Source organism: Lissotriton vulgaris, chromosome 2_1 (genome assembly GCF_964263255.1).
Source record: "Lissotriton vulgaris chromosome 2_1, aLisVul1.2, whole genome shotgun sequence".
NCBI lineage: Eukaryota > Metazoa > Chordata > Amphibia > Caudata > Salamandridae > Lissotriton > Lissotriton vulgaris.
The window spans coordinates 2,064,653,958-2,064,674,843 of NC_141687.1; the positions used below are offsets into that span (position 1 = coordinate 2,064,653,958).

General features: G+C 54.2%; 1 protein-coding gene across 2 annotated transcripts in view; it reads left to right on the top strand.

The window, feature by feature from the left end:
- The window catches only part of DMXL2 (Dmx like 2), a 2,078,996-nt gene that overhangs the window by 1,935,181 nt on the left and 122,929 nt on the right, over positions 1-20,886 (top strand). For both annotated transcript variants that reach the window (XM_086958287.1, XM_086958289.1), the window contains one exon: positions 10,891-10,982. In XM_086958287.1, coding sequence (XP_086814413.1) covers positions 10,891-10,982 — 92 coding nt within the window. The remainder of the gene's footprint in view (positions 1-10,890; positions 10,983-20,886) is intronic.

Sequence of the window (20,886 nt, forward strand, 5' to 3'; positions counted from 1 at the left end):
GATGTCGTCATCGCGATCAGGTGAAGGTGGACGCTTGTCTCTGCAGCCACGTGGACCAGGTGGTGTCTTCGACGACCAGGATGGAGGCACGAGCTGTCCCACGCAGGCTCTCGCTGTCGGCGGTGTCGTCTCCGGATTCGGGTTCAACAGGCCTTGGCAAAGGCAACCCACGCGGTGAGTGGAAACGGCGTCTGGAGTGGACCAGGAGGGTCCGGGGTGCTCCTCTTTTGGAAGGGAGCAAGGGCCAGTCTGGAGCAACCAGACCAGCAGCGAAGTTGTCGGAGTTCGTCGTCTAGGAGCTCACTAGCCAGCCGGCAAGTGACCAGACAACGCTTCGAGCAGCAAACAGGCAGAAGGGCCCCACACAGATCTCGTGGATGCTGGAGGGCTGGTCTTCGATGCAGGAGCTGCTCGGAGTCGGGACTTCTCAGTCCCCAAAGCACTTGGACGAGGATGCCTCTGAAGTCGTGCTGGAGCGAAGTGCTGCTTCTTTCAAGATGGCCGGTCCCACGTGTCACGTCGCACCCACGGGTCTCAGCTGTGCTGCAGATGTAGGTAGAGGTCGGAGAGGTCTGGGAATCCGGGTCTCGTCGGGCTCTGAAGTCTGGATCCTTGCAGGAAGACGACAAAGGGAAGCCGCTGTACGCTGATGGTGCCTGCTTGTGCAGGGTGGACACTCCTTGCCCACAAGGGAGGTTTCTTCAGTCTTCTGTGGAGCAGAACGTCGAAGTCCAGAGTTTCTTCTTGTAAAGTTGATCAGGATAATCTAATTTGGAATGGGACCAGCTCCTACCTTTATCCGGCTAAAGGGGGCTGCACTACGACTAGGTCCCTCCTCTGGGTGGGACCAGGAAGGGGGGTGGTTACACCCCCTATCCTTTGTCCGGTCTTGTGCCAGCTCTGGGGCTGGAGTGCCCCAGGAACTGGTTTAGACCGGTGTATGCACAGGGACACCTTGTGTGCCCCAGGCATGTCTCATTCCTTTCAGCCCTGTCCTACCTAATACACAAAATCCTGTCTGGGGTGGTGCTAGCACCTCCCAAGGCAGGAAACCCTTTGCCCAAGCCTCCCTCGCTGGAAGGACTCCCAGCAGCAGGAGGTTAGACTTGTGTCGGTTGTGGCAGCATCCATTTTGTGATGCTGAGGCTCGAGTTAACTTTAACCTGGGTTCACAGTTACATACATGTCGTGTCCCTCTAGAAGGGTGGAATGCTACCCCCGGTGCCAGAATTGACGAGGGGGTAGTATTCCAATTCGTATGACACCTTACTCGACATGTTTTGATAAAGCTATACCAAAGTTAGCAATAACCGCGAGGATTATAATGCACTTAAGAGTATATGGTATAGCGTTATCATGGAAACAGCTAAAGGACTTGGTTCCGAAAGCTGCAGACCGGCTCAGCTGATGCTGGAGCACTATCTCACATAATTCCAAGCACTCTGCCTTCAGGATTGGTAAGGCCTGCCATAGGAGTGACTGATAGGAGGATATGTGTCCATTTTAGGGTTAGATATAGGGATACTATATCTAAAGCAAAGGGTGATTACACTACCTTGCCCCAGCTGATTGATCAGCCAGTTGTGTCAGATTTGGATGGCCAGCCAGGGGTGGCATAATACATGCTGCAGCCCCTGGTAGGCCCTGGGTGCACCTATGCCCTGTGTACCTAAGGTACACTGTACAGGGACTGATAAGGTGACTCAGTATCCAATTGGGTATGCACCTAAGGTACATGGTATCCATTTTACAGAGAGAGCAGTGGGCCTGGGGTCCTGAATAGCAGGGCCCCAGGTCAACTAAGTCGAAAAACCAGCAAAACACCAGGCAAAAAGTTGGGGGCAACCATAGTCAGATATCCACCTTCCTACAAGTATAAAAGGATATAGACCTTTGGCAAATGTATTTTTTATCCACAAGGTTTACTCTGCAATCTATAAACTCCAGCTGTCTTCTAGGCCGCTAATCTCATGCCCTATGGGACACTGTGGCCCATGTTTTACCAGCAGTACCAAAAGATCTTAGGACATCCCTGACCCAAGCTATTCGAGATGGTCGTGATGCAGCTTCTCCGGAGATGTCCAGGCATCTGTAAAGGACATGCCATTTGCAGGAAAATGTGTGAGTTACTCTGGCTTGGACATGACGGACCGCTAGGTAAGGTGATGTTTATGAGTGTGATGATTCAGTGCCACATCTGAATGAGGACTATGGGCTTCTCTGGAGATGTCTGGGCACCCTTAACGGACATGCTGTTTGATAGCTCTCACCTTTTTGGTGAGAAAGGGGATTCATCCCTAGAACGATTTTAGGAGATAGGGCCACAGCACGTTCCTTTGGTCTATCTGGCAGCCCAGCAGGCCTTCCAGACTTTTCGTAGCCAAGGTGACTCAGTTCCCTGCCCTCCCAGAAACCGCAGCAGCAAAACCACTATAGTGTGTCCTTTCCAGCACATAACAACCCTGTCAGGGACCAGATCCCATATTTCCTCCTGGAGTGACAAGTCATCACCTCAGACAAGTGAGTCATGCAAATTGTACATTGGGCTGCATCCTCTCATTTCATTGCAACCCACCATACCTTCTATTACCATAATGGTGGCTGACTACCTCTACACCTTGCGGCAGGAAGTGCAGGCCCTTGTGGCCAAAGATAGAGCTTCTGGCATCGAAAATAGGAGGTTGGTGTTACTTCTGCTAGTTCCTGGTGCTGAAGAAACGGAGGCCTTTATCCTATTTCAGATCTCCATCCTCTCAACAACTTCCTACAGAAGGAAAAAATAAAGACTCTCACACTAGCCCTCGTCCTGTCTGTCCTAGATCCAACAGCCAGGATGGTGGCATTGGAGATTCCAGATGCTTGTTTCCATAACCCTATCCTGCAGGCCCACAAGCTTTATCTGTGGTTCACTGTGCACCAGGATCATTTTCAGTGCTTACTTTTGGCCTTACAAGTCCCCCACAGGTGTTAAATAAAATGACGGCAGTGGTCGCAGTACCGCACCTTTGGAGGTCGGGGAGTAACAGTCTTTACCACAATGACTACCTCGCCACAAGGAGTTGTCAACCACCTCCAGACCATGACAAACCAGCATTGGGGTCTACTAGCAATGTGCCAAAGTTGCACCTGCCTCCTTTGCAGTTGCTCCCTTTGATCTAAACCATTCTGGATGTGGTACGGTTTTGTGCCTTTGTCCCAGAGCAGTTTTAGCCCTTGTGCTGGAAATCAATAGAGGATTACTCTGGGACTACGGGGATAGTTGAGTTCCTGCATCCTTCTTGTGAAACATGCCATATGGATTATGTGGGCTCTGCAGTGGGACCCAAAGTTGAGCTGAATCCAGATTTCAAAGAAGACTGCAAACAACCTGCAGAGTTAGCTGTTGGACCACAGTTAGGTCAGTGGCAGGCCCCTCTCTTTTCCCCACCCAGATTTGACTGTGGTGACAGATGCATGGCTTCTGGGTTGCGGAGGCCATCTGGGAAAGTGCAGGCTGGGGGGCATCAGAGGCCTCTAGTTTCCAGGAGCTCAATTCCACATCAGTTTGATGGTGTTGAGGGTGATTCACTTGGTGTTGAAGACCTTAATGCCTGTCATCAGAAGAAGGCTAGTGCAGGGGCACCACCGTGATGAGGTGCTGCAACAAACAGGGCGGGCTACTGTCTTGGGTCCTATGCTAAGAGTCTCTATGCCTCTGGGAGTAGCTGGACTGCTAGGGCATTTCTCTGGTGGTGAACTACATGGCGATATCATTAGTGGTGAATCATCTGACAGGATCTCTAAATGCCAGGGTGGATAAACCTGGCTACCAACACTTAGCAGACCATGGATTACTTTTGCATCCGGAGGTGGCTCAGGGCATCTTCTATCAGTGGGGTGAACGCTGGCTTGATTTTTTTGCCACAGCTGAGAACACACAATGTCACCATTGTTGCGTGTTGGAGTTCCCAAGGAGGCTCTCTCGAAGACTCATTCCACCTTGAGTGGAGCTCAGGGCTCCTTTATGCCTTACCGCCACTGCCTGTCTTGTCAAAAGTTCTAAAGAAGATTAGGATTAACCAGGCCAAAACCATCATAGTAGCTCCTTGTCCTCGTGCAACATATTAATTCCACAAGCCATATAATGTGTCATGGTCCTCAAGTGGTGGCTGTGACAAAAGTGGAACCAGCAATAAGGTAGCCACTGGACTCCGTCAATCTTGTGTCGGCTCGTCCTATCAACTCTCTGCAGACACGGACTACCATGGTTGCAGATTCCTTCTTGCTGTACTGTGGCATCCACCTATGTGAAATAGTGGAGTGAGGCCTTTAGTCCTCAGAGCAGTGTTTGCACATAAATATGCTGGAGCTGTGAGCCATCGATCTTGACATAAAAATATTCTTCCTGCCATCTTTCAGACAACAGAACCACCACCATCCATTTTATGACGGTGTGGGATCATGGAGCCTGTAGTGGCAGGTGTCACCTGTGCCAGTGAATATATGAATGTCTTTATTGTATGAAATATATTAAAATCTTCATCACAATAGTAAATACATTCAAATAACAAATATATCTGCAAATATTCAATGAGAACCTCAATCACACTTTCCTAAGACGACAATAAAGATAATATCAACTTTTAGTTAATTTCTCAAAAAGTTGACAATCTGTTATTGATAAACAATTGGCAACAGACTCTTTGACATATCTACAGTTAATTAAATTAGGTGCATTTTCAAGTATTACTTCCCCATGTCTAGTAGACTAGGACACAAACAAAGTAAGTGCTCAAGCGACACCTCTTTATAATTACACAAGTGACAGCCTTTGAGGAAAAACAGTGTTCCAAAACCCTTCAATTTGAGCTATAGTATCAACTAAAAACAAAATCTCAGGTATTTTAATTTGCATCCTGGATTCAAATTCAAAACCAAATATTCTTGTTTTAATCTAGAGTAAGACTCCAGTCGATATTTCTGTAATGTCAACAAGTCTGCAGCTGTTACGTTCCTCCAGGGAGTTTGTCTAATTAACCTCTTCCTCTCCAAACGGGGAAATTTTGTAAGATCTGCAGATGGCGTATTTTATTAATAGACCTGTAATGTAGACAGATTTTTGATTTTACTGGTTTTGATAATATAATATCACACAATGCTAACTAACACTCTCTTGCCAGTATTTTTTGTATAAATAATTCACTAGCCCAAATTGCTCCTGTGGGCTCATTTTGAGTACTAACATCTTGGATGAATCGAACACTTAACAAACCTGTAGAAGAAATACCGGTCAATTCTTGAAAATAGTGTAGTAACTCCAAAATGATTTGATAATTCAAAATATCATGCAGCCCTTGGGAATAAAGCCCAGGGTTGCAGCATTATCAGTCAAAGTTGCAGTAGAGGGTGATTTTAAACTTGAAATACCCAGCGGTGCCGAAAAACGACTTGCCAAGACTTCTAGTAGTTTGTCCTTTCCTCCTTTGGCTTCATCATTTGTTTCTTTGCTTTTCCAATTATCTGTATCTGTTGAGGGTACCACTGAGCGCTTGATACCAATTGATTAGTGTTCGTACCTGTATTAGAAAGTGCTCCAGATAGGGCATCTGCTAAAGATGGAAACCCACCTGCGATAGTTTTGGCAATGGTTCCAGACACATCGCCCCAATGATCTTTATTATCTGATAGAGACTACTAGCCGCAGATTCCTTCACATAGAATTATTCCAAGGCGTGAGACTGGATCCAGAAACTTTTTGCCACAGCATCCCTGCGCGCCAGGGCGGTGCAACATCATACGGCTCCACCCAGGCATCGTCCGCGCACTAACGTCAGCAAGGTCACATAAGCCCCGCCCCAGTGCGCCTATGTCAGTTCTTTCCTTTTCCGCGTGCAACGCGAATCCAGTCCTTGCTTCGGGCCTGTTTGGGCCCTCTTTTTTTCTTTCCATTGCCCCTTCTTTTGTGGAACAGTGTGAAAATGCCTTCGGGCTTCAAGACTTGCACGTCTTGTGGGCGTCTTATGTCGGCGACGGACCCTCACCTCATTTGTATGTGGTGTTTGGGGGAGGATCACAGCACCACTGATTTTGCGGCGTGCCAACAGTTGAAGCCGTAGTCGCGGCGAGAGCGCCGAATTAATCTTCTCTGGACGCGTCTCTCCAGGTTGACATTCTCCCCTTGGTCTGCTCCGGCGGACGGCTTCAGATACGGCCGTCCTCGCCCTTCTCCGATGTTACGTGAGTGTTGCTCCCCGGTGGGTAAGTGTCGCAGTTTGTCCCCGGGGGCTGGTTTCCGGCCTGCCGGGGGCATGGGCTCTCCACGGGTAAGGCAGCCGGCGTGTCGTCCTATCCACCGTTTCCCGGTGCTGGGGCGTCGAGAGTCCAGATGGAGACATACGCGGTGGCTTTGCAGGCCTCGCTGGCGTCTCCTCTTCCTCCCCCCCCCCCCCCTCTGGGGCATCAGACCCTGCAGAGCCACTGGGGTAGGTGGACCCTCCTCGTCCCGCTGTGGGTCGTGGCTGGGTGGGGACCCCTTGTCCCTCTTCGGGACACTCTCATCCCTCCCCACGGGCGGCTGCCTTGTTGGAGGGCGAGTCGGAGGTTGAGTCGTCCCTGGCCCCGCCACATGGGTTGCCGGGCGATCTCCGCAACATTCTGAGCCGCGGCTGGCGGAAGGCTTTGTGCCCTCCCCAGGCCCTTCTGGTTCCTCCATGCAGGCTGCTGCCTTGGCGGGGGTCAAGTCGGTGCCCCTCCGGCGCCGCCCCGGCTCCTCTCCGGTCCCCGATGCGGTGTGACTTGGAGGAACCCTGTTCGGCGACGTCGGGTGGTGCCGCCGTTCTGCCTCAGGTGGCGGACTCTATGGCTCCGCGCAGGAGTCATGCTGCAGATTCGTCTTCGGACGCTCCGTCTTCTCCAGAGGCAGGCTGTATATGGGTGTCGTCCTCCCCGGAGACTGGTCGCCGTGTGGTATCTTTTTCACCGGCGGCATCGAAGGGCTGCTCCCCGCCTTTCACTGAGGCAGAGGTGTTTGTCGGAAGAGCGGCAGGTCCCTCATTCTTCGGCTCCTTCTGACTATCAGTTCTGGCCCTTGCCCGTCTTGCTTGGCTTCGGGGACGGCCGCCTTAGTTTGCAGCCGTTGCCTACGGAGGAGCTGCTTTCTCCACCGGGGGGCCCTACAAAGGCGGGTGCGGCCTTTGCTCATGCAGTGTCCACAGCAGTGGCCATCCTGGTCATGGGTGACCCGGTTGCTCATTTTCCGGTGGACCATCTCTTGGAGATTCTCCACCAGGGCTCTGGTGGGAGGAAAATCTTGCTTCCCTTCGATGGTGCACTCATTTCTTCCTTGACGGGGGCTTGGAGGCATCCTGCCTCAGGGGATCCGGTGCCTCTGCATCTTCTGCACCGACACCTTCCGGTGCAGCGTGACCCAGCATGTCTTTCCCTTCACCCCTCGGCTTTTCTCTCCCTGCCGCCACTGTTGACTCTGCCATCCTGGGAGGCCCGTTGGCTGGACTCTTGAAGGTGCAACATGTTTGCCTTGACCAGCACTGCCCTGCGGGCCCTTAACACCGTGTGTGTTCTGTCTAGGGCCTCCTCCTGTTTGTGGTACTCTGTTGAGTCTCTGGGATCCTCAGCGTACCAGGAGAATGTTCAGGTGGACTTACGGCATCATGCGTTGGATGGCCTGGAGATTGTGGCATTTATTCTCCGCTCCGCTCTGGACATCTCAGAGGTGCTGGGCCGGGCCATGGCCTCCTCAGCCGCTCTCCGTCGCCATGTTTCTCTTTGGGATGGAGTGTTCCCCAAGAATATTTGGGAGTGACTCATTGACCTTCTGTTTGATGGTAGCCTCTTGTTTCATGCCCTGGCTGACTCCGACATCCAAAGGTTCTTGGCAGGGCTCTGTATTCTTCCTCCTCCTCCTCCTCCTCCTCCTCCTCCTCCTCCTCCTCCTCCTCCGTGACTGCTGAGTTAGGCTGGTTCTGGGCCTTCTTCGACTGGGTGGTCTGGCTGTGGAGTGTGCTTTCTGGCCATTTGAGTCCTCCCTTGGGACTTTGGCATTGTTGGCTGCTGGACAGCTCTTTGTTGCCTGTATGTGTTTCCCTGGAGTTGTTGCGCAGACTTGGCCCTGAGAATAGGCCTTCTGCTTTGCTTGGGCTGCTTGTCAAGCCTTCCGCTCGGGCGTTTCCCTGTAGTTCTTTTGTTTTTTTCCTCTGCTGCGGAAGTTCTTCCAAAGAGGGTTCCCATGTCTTGGTACTTAATGTACCCTATGTGGGGTAGTGGTAGCTCTTATATAGCTTGCGCTCTGCTAAGGAGTTCTGGTCGCCTTCGGCTGTCCGTTCTCCATGGCGTTTGTGTATGTTGCTTTTGCTTCTTGAGGTCGTGTGCGTGGCCCCTCGTAATGGTGTGCAGGGCATTCCCTCCTTCCCCTGCTCCTGTCCTGGGGGCTGGAGTGATTTTGTGTTCTCCCTTATCAGGCTCTGCCTGCCCGGCCTTCTTGGGCCCCGGGCTGTTCTTCTTGCTTCTGGCGGCTTATAACTATCGGCGCCTCTCTGGCTGGCATGATGCCCTCCATTTAGGGTGGGTACGCCTGCTATTCCCTCGTTTCCTTGGGCCCTCCAGGCTTCTTCCTCTTCTTATCCTCTTCCTGTCTTGGCATTGGATGGAAGCTATGTTGCCTTGTTGGGGAGTGGGATGCTTCGGCCTCCCTAGCCTTGCCCTTCGTTCCTCTGCTGCGAGTGTATGGCCCTCTTCAGCTCCTTCTTCCTCCTACATCTCCTGGGGGTCGGAGATGTTCTGCTCGTGGGATTACCCCCTTGCCTGGCCGGGACGAGGTTCTACCTGGTCCGGAGATCTTGTCCCCTGTGGGACCCTCTGTTCTGTTCAGGTTGGTGGGGTCCTTTCGCAGACCCTCCTTCCCATGGGTATTGCTGGGGTATCTATTCTACATTAAGGAATCTGCGGCTAGTTGTCTCTATCAGATGTACGAGTTACTTACCTTCGGTAACGATGTATCTGGTAGAGATGATTCTAGCCGCAGATTCCTTTACGGCCCGCCCTTCTTCCCCGTTCTGCGAGGAACCCTCGGCTGGTCCTTGGTACTCGCCTCCCAGTGGGGGCCATGTCCTCTGTGAGTACCTTCTTTTGCTCTTGACGGCTTCCCTCCTCATTGGTTCTGGGAGGGTAGGGCTTCTGGTGTTCCTATGCCCCGCTGCTATGGTTGCTCCAGGTCGGGGAGGTTTCCCCCTATCTTTTCCTTCCTCCCTTCCTCTTGCTGCTAGGGGCCTCTACCACCTCTGGGTTGGGGCTCTCTGTTTGCACCTTAACCTTGTCTCTTGGGGGGTGGATGCCCTCTAGGCTAGGTGGGAGGAGGTTGGTTATTCCTGCCTGTTGGGGCCGTCTCCCCTTCCTTGTTTCAGGGGGTGGTTGTAGGCCTGCTAAGTGTGACATGACACGCACGTTCCCTGTCCTAGAGGGAGAGGCGGGGGATTGCTGTCTATGTGTTGGTTGGGTGGCTGCTCAGGGCTCTGCTCTGTTCTTCCTCTCTTCTTTGCCCTTGGACACTGCGGTGTTGCACTGTTTCTATGGGGTTTTCCCTATTTGGAGCACACTGTTCCCATGCTCCCAACAGTTTTTTATTTGGTGGTTCCGCATTGTGGTGCGGAAAAGTTCTCAGAAGAAAACTGACGTAGGCACGCCGGGGGGGGGTCAAGTGCGCGGACAACGCCTGGGCGGAGCCGCGTGATGTCGCCACACCTCCTGCGTGCAGGGATTCTGTGGCAAAAAGTTTCCGGATCCAGTCTCACGCCTGGGGATAATTCTACGTGAAGGAATCTGTGGCTAAAATAGTCTCTACCAGATACATCGTTCCCGTAGGTAAGTAACTCGTACTTTATGTACTGATGGACACTGGTTTGAACGTGGAAGACAAATATTCATGGACCGATTGATGATTCAATGGCAATGTTTATTTCATCATACAAAAGTATCCCACAAAGATGCCCCCATACCAGAGAAACTGGGAGGCCAACTGACAGAAGACGGATGGAATCTCCAAAGACCTCTTGGTGCGTGACTGGAACTCTTGTCAAACCTGAAAGCCAGCATTCAATAACAGGCCACACAGTAGAATCAAATTAATCTATTAGTATATCTAGTAACTTAAAATTATTAAATGTATAACATATACTACATAACCATAGCCAAGAAAATATAGGGTGCTTTAGACACTGCTGAATTAAACAGCCAATGGATTATTTGTCAATGACGTTATGCTGAAGGAGTTGTAACTTCTAATATTAAATTAAAAGATTGTTTAATATGTAGCATGTGTTATTGTAATACCTCATACGGAAAATAGCTTGTGTTTCACTTCTTAGGCATGATTTATCTACATGGATGGTATGTGTATTTTTACTAGTTGAATAGAACCCATATTTGTCTTCAATGAAGCTTCCAACATTTAATGTTTTAATTTGATTTCTTTCCTTGTTTAGAAGATAACCTCAACATAATGTCGCAGGGGAGGTCCTGCATATGACAGTTAGAACTGCTTCAAATATCTTTTCTTTCCCGTCTTCTCTTTTTCCCTGCTCATTCTGTGGTACAGATAAACATTTTCACCAAGACCCAAACTTGGCTCTTCTAAAAAGGATTATGAACATATTTTTATTAGTCATCTTTTTGGCATAATTCATCTTTAATAACTGCTCACTTGAAAGTTCTTGTCTAGTTTAATCAGAACCCTACTGTTCATGTTTCTGTATGTAAAATACTATATCCTCTCAATCACGTAGGTAATGCTAAGGTTTAATTACAGTGTTACAAAGAAGCTTGCAATCGAAATAAAAAATGCACTTTTAGGAAAGTAATAATAATTTTCTTACAAGAGCATGATTTTGTTTTGTATAGAGTTGGCAGTGTCACAGTAAAGCTACAAGTGATTTTTCATTCATAACATCTTCAAGTCTGGTTGCCACCTGCGGGCACTCAAACGACAACAGGTATGCTCCTAAACTCTACAATTTTTAAGGGGGGAGGAGATTGAATTGTGGTTTGATAGGTTTATACATGTTGTGTTTTAAATACACTGTATTAAACAGATCCATTGCGCTATTTGATAAACCTCAATAAACTTTAGATAGTCTTTGGCATTGGATTAGATTACTTTTTAAGACTAGGATTGTGCGCCTTTTGTTAGCCTGGAGGTTTTTATTCAGTGTTTTTACCTTTTATGTTGGATTGACGGGAGGAGAAGGTACTGTCTGACAACATCCAAATTGATGTTAACTAGTATTAAAGAGCTGTTTTTTCTAAAAATAATTTTAGATTCCTTACCTTAGAATTACCCCCAGGCGTCAAACTGGATCCGGAGAATTTTCTGTCTTTTTCCGCACCAGCCAGCTCAGCTCTAAAGGGAGCTGTACCCCCAGTCACTTTTTGACAGATTTTTTGGCGACTTTTTTCGACACTGTTTTTTAGTCTTCGACCCCTGGTGCACATCAGGGAAGCACTGTTTCAAGGCTTGCGGCTCCTGTAGCCGGCTGATGTCGGTGACAGTTCCACACCGCATGTGCCTGTTTTGCCTGGAGCGCAACCACAACCTCAAGTCGTTCTTCAACTGCCGGACCATGTACCCGAAGTCTTTGCGGAAACGGTCGGCAAAAAATGATTGAGGCCCGGAAGTTGGCTCTGCGCCGATCGAGGACCCGGTCTCTTGGCAGGTCGAGGGACTGGTCATGGAGCCACCACCAGTCTTATTCAAAGTCTTCATACTACTCAGGTAAGTGGAAGCACAAAAAGAAGTCGAAGAAGCATTGCCGGTCTTCGACTTCTCCGGTCGGTCGGCCGACGCGACGAGGGATACGGGTGGTGCCCCTCCCGCGGCTCCGCGTGCGGATCCCGATGGGTCGACTCTGAGTTTTCCTCCCTTGCCGGGACCCGGAGCGACCCCTACCCAGTTTTGCACATTTTACGAAGCAATGCATGCCATCTTTGGGCTTTCGACTCCACTGGCGCTCCTTTGGGCCCCGCAGACTCGGCTGTGGGCCAAGGGTCTTCGACGCAGGGTCCCCTTGGATTCCACCGGCACCACATCCACAGCCATTGCTGGTTGTGTCCCCAGCTGGCGTCGACCCCAGCGTCCACCCGGATGTAGAAATGGAGCTAGACCGGCGTCGCCTGACACCGGATCCGGCGCCAATGGGTGTGTTTGTCCCCTTGTTCTACCCTGTTTCTTTTAGGCCAGATTGGCAACCAGAGGAAGGTGAGGAGTACTGGGAGGGGTCCTGAGACACTTTGACTGACCAGTTGGGTTACAAACCAGACTGGAGAGAGTAACTAGGGGAAGCCAGTGGTCTGGATGCCTCACCAGATCTTGGCATGTTTCCTCCTACCGTGGCTCCGGAGGAGGGAGCGTCTTATGCAGTGGCATTGAGTAGGGTGGCCGAGGCTTTCAACCTCGAGCTCCCTACAGTGGCGGTCAGGACTAACATCCTGACAGAGGTGCTTCAACCGGTATCAAGCTCTTCTGAGCCCCTGCTGCTGTTTAATGAAGTCCTAACCGACATCCTTTTGGCACCTGGTCCAGGCCCAACACAGGCGCTCCTGGGGGTAGGATGATTGCCCGACGCCACCGCCCGGGCATCCCCACTTTCCTCTCCCTACACCCCACACCTGAGAGCTTGGTGGTCCAAGCCTTCACGTCAAAAGGTGCATTCCCTAACGCACCCACCTGATAGTGAATCCAAAAAGCTGGACCAACTTGGGAAGAAGAGGTTTTGTTCCTCCATCTTGGGACTGTGGTCTGTAAACACTGCATGTCTGTTGGGCCATTACACCCACTCCGTGTGGGATACTGTGGCACAAGTGCCACCCCAGTGCCCGGAAGAGGCCCGGGCCGTACTCTCCCGTGCAGTTGCCGAAGGGAGAGATGCAGCAAAGTTTACCATTCGCTGTGGGCTGTATAGTACCGACTCGCTAGGCAGGATGATTTCCACCTCGGTAGCCCTTCAACGCTACCCCTGGCTGAGGTCGACTGGTTTTTCAGGGAATGTCCAATCCACTCTTATGGACATGCCCTTTGATGGCCGTCGCATTAAGGACTCTCGGGCTACGGCCAAGTACTTGGGCCTCTCGACCCACCCTGCGCAGTCTGCTTTTCGCCCCTTTCGGGCTACAGAAGCGGTGCCCTGCCATGTCCCTCCCAGAGCCACAGGCCGGCGCAAGCTGTTCAGCCTCTGCATGGCCGGGGATATGGGAACCACCGCTGTGGTTCTGGAGGCCAACGGGTGGGCCAGTCCACTACAGCCCCCACTGCGGCAGCCTCCAAACCCTCCGAGTCCGACCTTTCAGGGCCACCAGTCGCCAATGGGCGGCAGTATTAGCCATCACCTCCCCCACAGGCGCACCATCACGTCGGACAGGTGGGTTTTGCAAATAGTCCGAAGGGGCTACTCCCTCCCCTTCAAGGCTACCCATCCATTCATGCCACCTCAGGACCATCATATGTCGGAAGATCATCTGGCCCTTCTCCAACAGGAAGTTTTGGCACTCTTGGGCAAGGGAGCCATCGAGCGAGTTCCTGCCCCAGAAGTAGGTTGTGGTTGCTATTCCCACTACTTTCTGGTGCCCGAGAAGGACAAAGGCATGCATCCTATCTTGGATCTCAGGAACGTATCCCCCTTCCTCCGGAAAAAGAAGTGAAAAATGCTGCCGCTAGCTCAGGTGCTGCCTGCCCTCGACCCTGGAGACTGGATGGTAGTGTGGGACTTGCAGGATGCTTACTTTCACATCCCCGTCCTGCCGGCCCACCTGCGTTACCTCCGGTTCACTGTAAGCCACAAGCACTTTCAGTTTACTGTGCTCCCCTTTGGCCTTACAAGCGCCCCTCAGGTGTTCACGATAGTGATGGCAGTGGTCGCAGCTAATCTGCGCATATCAGGGGTTCCAGTCTTCCCCTATCTCAACGACTGGCTGTTGAAGGCATGCTTGCCCAAGTCTGTCGTCTCCCACCTCCAGACTACGTCAGACCTCCTGCATTCGCTGGGGTTCTCTATCAAAATGCCGAAGTCACCTCTGACTCCCTCTTAGAAGCTCCTCTTCATCGGACCGGTACTGGACATGATGCAGTTACTGGCTTATACTCACAAACAGCGAGTCCAGGATATTCAGGCTATGATTCCGATCTTTCAGCCTCTATCCCAGGTTTCGGTCAGAATGACCCTGAGGCTGCTGGGCTCATGGCCTTGTGCATCCTGCTGGTAGATCATGCCAGGTGGCATATGTGGGCTCTGCAGTGGGACCTGAAGTTCCAGTGGGCACAGCATCAGGGGATTCTATCTGATTGTGTCCAGATCTCGGAGGGCACTGCATATAAATTGCAGTGGTGGCTAACGTACTGGGATTGGGTCAACAGCAGATCCCTCTCTGTTCCTCAACCGGAGTTCACAGTGGTGACAGATGCATCACTTCTGGGATGGGGTGGCCACATGGGAGATGTGGAGATCAGAGGCCTCTGGTCTCCGGCGGAGTCCTGGCTCCACATCAACCTTCTGGAGCTTCGAGCTATCCGTCTTGCACCAAAACCATTCTTTCCCTCTGTCTGGGGAAGAGTAGTGCAGGTGTTCATGGACAACAACACCACCACCATGTGGTACTGCAACAAATAGGGCGCTGTGGGGTCGAGGACCCTATGTCAAGAGGCTCTCTGTCTCTGTACATGGCTGGAACATCAGGGCATATCCATGGTGGTTCAACACCTTGCAAGTTCTCTGAACACCAGGCCAGCCGAACTCTGCCGCAGGTGCATGTTGAATCACGAATTGTGTCTTCACTTGGAGGTGGCGCAAGATTCCTTAACGTAAAATTATCCCCAGGTGTGAGACTGGATCCGGAAAACTTTTTGCCACAGCATCTCTGCGCGCCAGGGGGAAGGCACCACGTGACTCCGCCCTGACGTCGTCCGAGTCCGTGACATCAGCGAGGATACATAAGTCCCACCCAGGTGCGCCTATGTCCGTTTTTTCTCTTTTCCGCGTGCAACGTGGATCCTGATTGTGTCCTGGTCATTTCTCCGGCCTTCTATTCTTTTACACGCTTTGGCGATTGTGGAACAGTGTGCGAATGCGTTTGGGCTTAAAGACGTGTACCTCCTGTACGCATCCCATGTCGGCGACGGACCCTCGCCCAATTTGCATGTGGTGCATGGGTGAGCACCATGACTCGGAGATCTGTGACGCCTGCCAGCACCTTAAGCCTAAGTCACGGCGTGAGCGCCGGATGATGTTGCTGTCTGCGCGCTTGTCCAGGTCGGTGTCATCCCAGCGTCCGTCCCCTACCTTGGAAGCAAGGAACCGCTGGTTTCGTCTGCGACATGGTCTTTCGCCGTGGCCCAAAGGGCGTGGCTTGCCGGCTGGTAGGTCCTTCAGTTTGTCTCCGAGGGCTTGTCCTCTTTTCGCGGTGGGCCCTTGCTCCCCCCGGGACATGCGATGCGCCCCGCCTGTTGCCTTCCTACCCTCAGTTTCCCGGCGTAGAGGCTACTAGGGCTCAAATGACAGCCTACGCGGTTGCTCTGCAGGCTTCCTTTGCCCTCCCTCCACCTCCTGAGACGTCCGCGGATCCCTTGCCTGAATTTTCGGCTCTAGGTTGTTGGAGGGTGGTGTCGTTGAGGTGCGGTCCTTCGGGGCTCCCCTCTCCTCTGCTTCATCGCAAATCCTCACGGGGTTCCCTGTGGCGTTGCAGGTGTTCGCCGGGACTCCGGGCTTGCCCCCGAGCCCCGCTTGATTCTCTGAGCAAGCGGCTGCCTTCCCCAGTCCCTCTTGGTCCTTGGCGCGGGCAGCTGCCCCATCCGAGGCCGATTTGACGCCTTTTCAGCGCTACGCCTTCGCCGGTCCGACGTTGGTCTCGCCCCATTCTCCTGGAGAGCACGTGGTGGCACGAGTTGGCCTGGCGTCACGGAGGTCCATTCCGGTGCTGGGCGACGCTGATCAGGAGCCGGTGGCGGGCTCCACGGAGCCGCGCTGGCTCCGGTTCTGGATTCGTCTCCTGAGGTCCCTTCGTCTTCTGAGGTCCGTCATCTGTTGGTGTGTATCTCCCCGTAGACAGGGCGCTGTGTAGTTGCCTTTTCACCAGTATCTTCCAGGGAAGGCTCTTCGCTGTCCCCACGGCCAAAATCCTTGAACCCTTCTTTCCGTGGCTCGCGGCTGGCTTCTCCACCGCCTCTCCACCTTCCCCTGAGGAAACTCAGGTCCCTCATTCTTCTGTGGCTCCTCCTCTATGCCGGGGCTGGCAGCTTCCCCTGGACTTGGGGATGGGCGGCTCAGTCTGCAACCATCACCCACTGAGGAATTGCTTTCACCTCTGCGACGCCCTACATAGGCCAGTGTTGCCTTTGTTTGGGGTATTTCTACGGCTGCTGGTATATGAGGGTGGGTGAACCTGTCACTCCATTTCCTACAGACAACCTCGTGGAGATTCTCCACCAGAACTCTGGTGGACGGGAGTTGTTCCTTCCTTTTTGAAGCTTCACTCCATAATTCTATTATGAGGGCTTGGGGGCGCACTGCCACGGGCGATCCGGTGCCTCAGGCACTACTGAACCGCCATAGTCCTGCTCGCAAGACCCGGTCTATCTTTCTTTCCACCCTTCTACTCAAGGCGCTCTACTGCGAAATGCCTTTCCGTGTTTGCCTGTGGTGTTTTTCCCTCTGTCTTGGGAGGCCCGGTGGTTAGATTCATGGGGACGTAATGTCTTCGCTTTTTCCAGTGCTGCCTTGAGGGTGCTTAACACTTTGTATCTGAAAGAGACACGTTAGTGATAGATTCCTTACCTTAGAATATCCCCAGGCGTCAGACTGGATCCGGAAATTTTTGCGTAGCAATACCCCTGCGCGCTGGTAGGCGTCGTCTGCGGCTCCGCGTCCGTCGTCGGCGTCGTGAGCGCCGGGATGACGTCATCGGAGTATATAGACGGCGCCCATGCGCGCGGACGTCAGTTCTTCTTTTTTCCGCGCCAGCTAGCGCAGATCCGGAAGAAGCTCTACCCCCAGTCACTTTTTGACTGAAATCTTTTTGATCTTTTTGATCCTCTACTTAGTCGATTCTCGACTATCGGTGCCAGGGATGCCCGGGTTCAAGCCTTGCTCGAAGTGCGGCCGACTCATGTCGGTCACGGACCCCCATCGCCGGTGCCTGAAGTGCTTAGGCCTCGACCACGACGATCGAACCTGTGACGACTGCCGGGCCCTGACGTCGAAGGCTAGGCGGGAGCGGTCCCGCAAGCGTCTCGAGCTGAGGCAGTCGGCCCCGCGCCGCTCCAGGTCCCGGTCCCGGTCCCACGGGAGGTCGAGGGACAGGTCGCGAGGTCGGAGTCATCGACGTTCCGGGAGTGGTCACCGATCGTCTGGTTCCAAGTCCTCAGGTAAGAGGCATGAGAGGTCGGAGCGACACCATCGGTCCTCCGACCCGCCCCGTCGCTCGCACGATGCGACCGGGGATTCGGGCGACACCACCCACGCGGCTCCGCGGGAGTCGCAAGCGTCGCCGCCTGCCCCACACCTTCGGGTCCCTGGGCACGGCGCATCGCAGGAGGAGGTCGAGAGGTACCTCATGGCCATGAGGGCCCTCCCTCCTCAGTCGGTTCCCGTGGCGCCTTCGGGCCGATCGGCTCCGTCTGGAGGTCCTTCCGGGTCGGGCGCTTCGGCCCCGACGACGTCGGGTGCTTCGGCCCCGGCGCCGCTGGCGACTTCGGTCCCGGCGCCGCGCGACCTCGCTGGATCCGGCTCCGGATCCGGGACCTCGCCGGTCGACCTTACGACCTCACCGGCGACGTCCCTTCAGGTGTCGTCCCCGGCAGCCGTAGTGGTTGCCGACCCCAATGCTTCCTACGGTCCGCCTCAGGCGTCGGAGGGGCGCCGCTGGGCGCCGATTCCGACGACCTTCGGAGAATTCTATCTCCACGAGGAGGCCCTGGCTGTTGATCCTGGTCTCCAGGAGCCGGGTGACGAGGAGCAGTGGGAGGGGTCCGAGGACCCTCTGGCACGTGATTGCCAGTCTCATCAGGACTGGACATATGAGCTTGGGGAGGCCAGTGGTATTGACACATCGCCAGACACTGGATTTACATCGCCCCCGACTGTGGCTTCGGAGGCGGGTTCCGCTTACAGTGTAGTGTTGACGAAGGCAGCTAAGGCCCTACACCTTGAGCTCCCCGTCGCGGCCGTGAGGACTAATCTCCTCACTGAGGTGCTCAAACAGCAGTCCGGCTCCGCGGAGCCCCTTCTGCCGTTCAATGAGGCCTTGTGTGACGTTCTGCTGGGCACTTGGTCCAAGCCCGCCACAGGTCCCCCTGTGGATAGGAACGTGGCCAGACGCTACCGCCCGGCACCGGGCGACCCTTGCTTTTTGTCCACCCACCCCACCCCCGAGAGCCTGGTCATCCAGGCCTCCACTTCCCAGACCGCATTCCCGACGGCCCCGCCCGATCGGGAATCCAAGAGATATGAGCAGTTCGGGAAGAAGGTCTTCTCGTCTGTGAGCCTAGGGCTCCGGTCAGTGAACACCAACTGTCTCTTGGGCCGCTACACCCACACTCTGTGAGACACGGTTGCGGAGGTGCTGCCACAATGCCCTGAGGAGGTCAGGGCTAAACTCAGCCAAACCCTTGCGGACGGCCGAGATGCGGCACGCTTTTCTATCCGGTGTGGGCTGGATACCACGGACTCACTGGGCAGGGCGATGGCAACGACGGTGGCGGTTCGACGCCACGCCTGGTTGAGGTCCGCCAATTTCTCGGCCGATGTCCAGGCCACTCTCCTGGACATGCCGTTTGATGGCCGTCGCCTCTTTGGCGACAAGGCAGACCATGCGCTGGAACGTTTTAAGGACTCCAGGGCCACGGCTAAGTCCTTGGGCCTTGCGGCCCCACGCCAGCAATCGGGTGCCTTTCGCTCCTTTCGTGGCCACGGAAGGGGCGCCCCACCACGGACCGTCAGCCACGCGCCGCAGAATGTTCAGCAACGCGGTGGCGGCCGTGGGAACCGCCGTGGCGGTGGTCGGGGCCAGCGGCGAGGCCAGTCCACACCTCCCTCAGCAGCCCCCGCCTCAAAACCTTCCTAGTCCGAGCTTTCAGGCCCATGTGACGCCTGTGGGAGGCAGGGTTCGCCATCACCTCTCCCACTGGCATACAGTCACTTCGGACAGGTGGGTGCTGCAAATTGTCCGAAGGGGTTTCTCCCTCCCCTTCGAGTCTTCCCCTCCATCCATGCCACCTCAATACCACCGTGTGTCGGGGGATCACTTGCAACTTCTGCAGGAGGAGGTTTCGGCCCTCTTGGCCAAGAGGGCCATCGAGCGCGTTCCTGGGCCAGAAGTAGGACGTGGTTGTTACTCCCACTACTTTCTGGTACCCAAGAAGGGCAAAGGGGGCCTACGCCCTATCTTGGACCTGCGGAACGTCAACGGCTTCCTCCGGACGGAGAAGTTCAAGATGCTCACTTTGGCTCAGGTCCTGGCTGCCCTGGACCCAGGAGACTGGATGGTAGCGTTGGACTTGCAGGACGCCTATTTCCACATCCCCGTCCTGCCGGCCCACCGGCGTTACCTGCGGTTCACGGTAGGCCAAGAGCATTTTCAGTTTACCGTGCTCCCCTTCGGCCTTACCAGCGCCCCACGGGTGTTCACGAAGGTGATGGCGGTGGTCGCAGCCCATCTGCGCAGGCAGGGGGTATCAGTCTTCCCCTACCTCGACGACTGGTTGTTGAAGGCGGGCTCGCCCCAGACAGTCGTCAGCCACCTCCAGACTACGGCCGACCTCCTGCACTTGCTGGGGTTCTCCATCAATGTGCCGAAGTCACACCTGTGTCCCTCTCAGAAGCTCCTCTTCATCGGAGCGGTTCTCGACTCGGCGCAGTTTCGGGTTTACCCACCCGAGCAGCGGGTTCGGGATATTCAGGCTCTGATTCCTATCTTCGGGCCGTTATCCCGGGTCTCGGTCAGGTTGACGCTGCGGCTTCTGGGACTGATGGCCTCCTGCATCCTTCTGGTGCGTCACGCCAGGTGGCGGATGCGGGCTCTGCAGTGGGACCTGAAGTTTCAGTGGGCCCAGCATCAGGGCAACCTGTCCGATCATGTCCTGATCTCGGAGGGCACTGCGAAGCAACTGCAGTGGTGGCTCACGGACCGCGACTGGGTCAGTGGCAGACCCCTCTCTCTACCCCAGCCGGAGCACGTAGTTGTGACGGACGCGTCCCTCCAGGGCTGGGGAGGCCACATGGGAGAGGCGGAGATCAGAGGCCTCTGGTCTCCGGCGGAGTCCCGGCTCCACATCAACCTTCTGGAGCTGCGGGCGATTCGTCTTGCACTGAAGGCATTCCTTCCCTCTGTCAGGGGGAGCGTGGTGCAAGTGTTCACCGACAACACCACCGCCATGTGGTACTGCAACAAACAGGGCGGTGTGGGGTCGTGGACCCTTTGCCAGGAGGCTCTGCGCCTCTGGCAGTGGCTGGAACATCAGGGCGTGACTCTGGTGGTTCAACACCTGGCAGGTTCTCTGAATGCCAGGGCGGACGAACTCAGCCGCCGGTGCATGATGGATCACGAATGGCGTCTGAACTCGGACGTGGCGCAAGGTCTCTTTCGACAGTGGGGAGAGCCTTGGTTAGATCTATTCGCCACAGAAGGGAATGCGCAATGTCAGCAGTTCTGCGCGTTGGAGTTTCCAAGGCGGCACTCGCTCGGAGACGCTTTTCGTCGCGAGTGGAGCTGCGGCCTGTTGTACGCCTTTCCGCCTATACCACTTCTGCCCAGAGTGCTGAAGAAGATCAAGCGCGACCGGGCCCAAGTTATCCTTGTGGCTCCGGACTGGGCTCGAAGATACTGGTATCCCGAGCTACTCAGCATGTCAGTCGA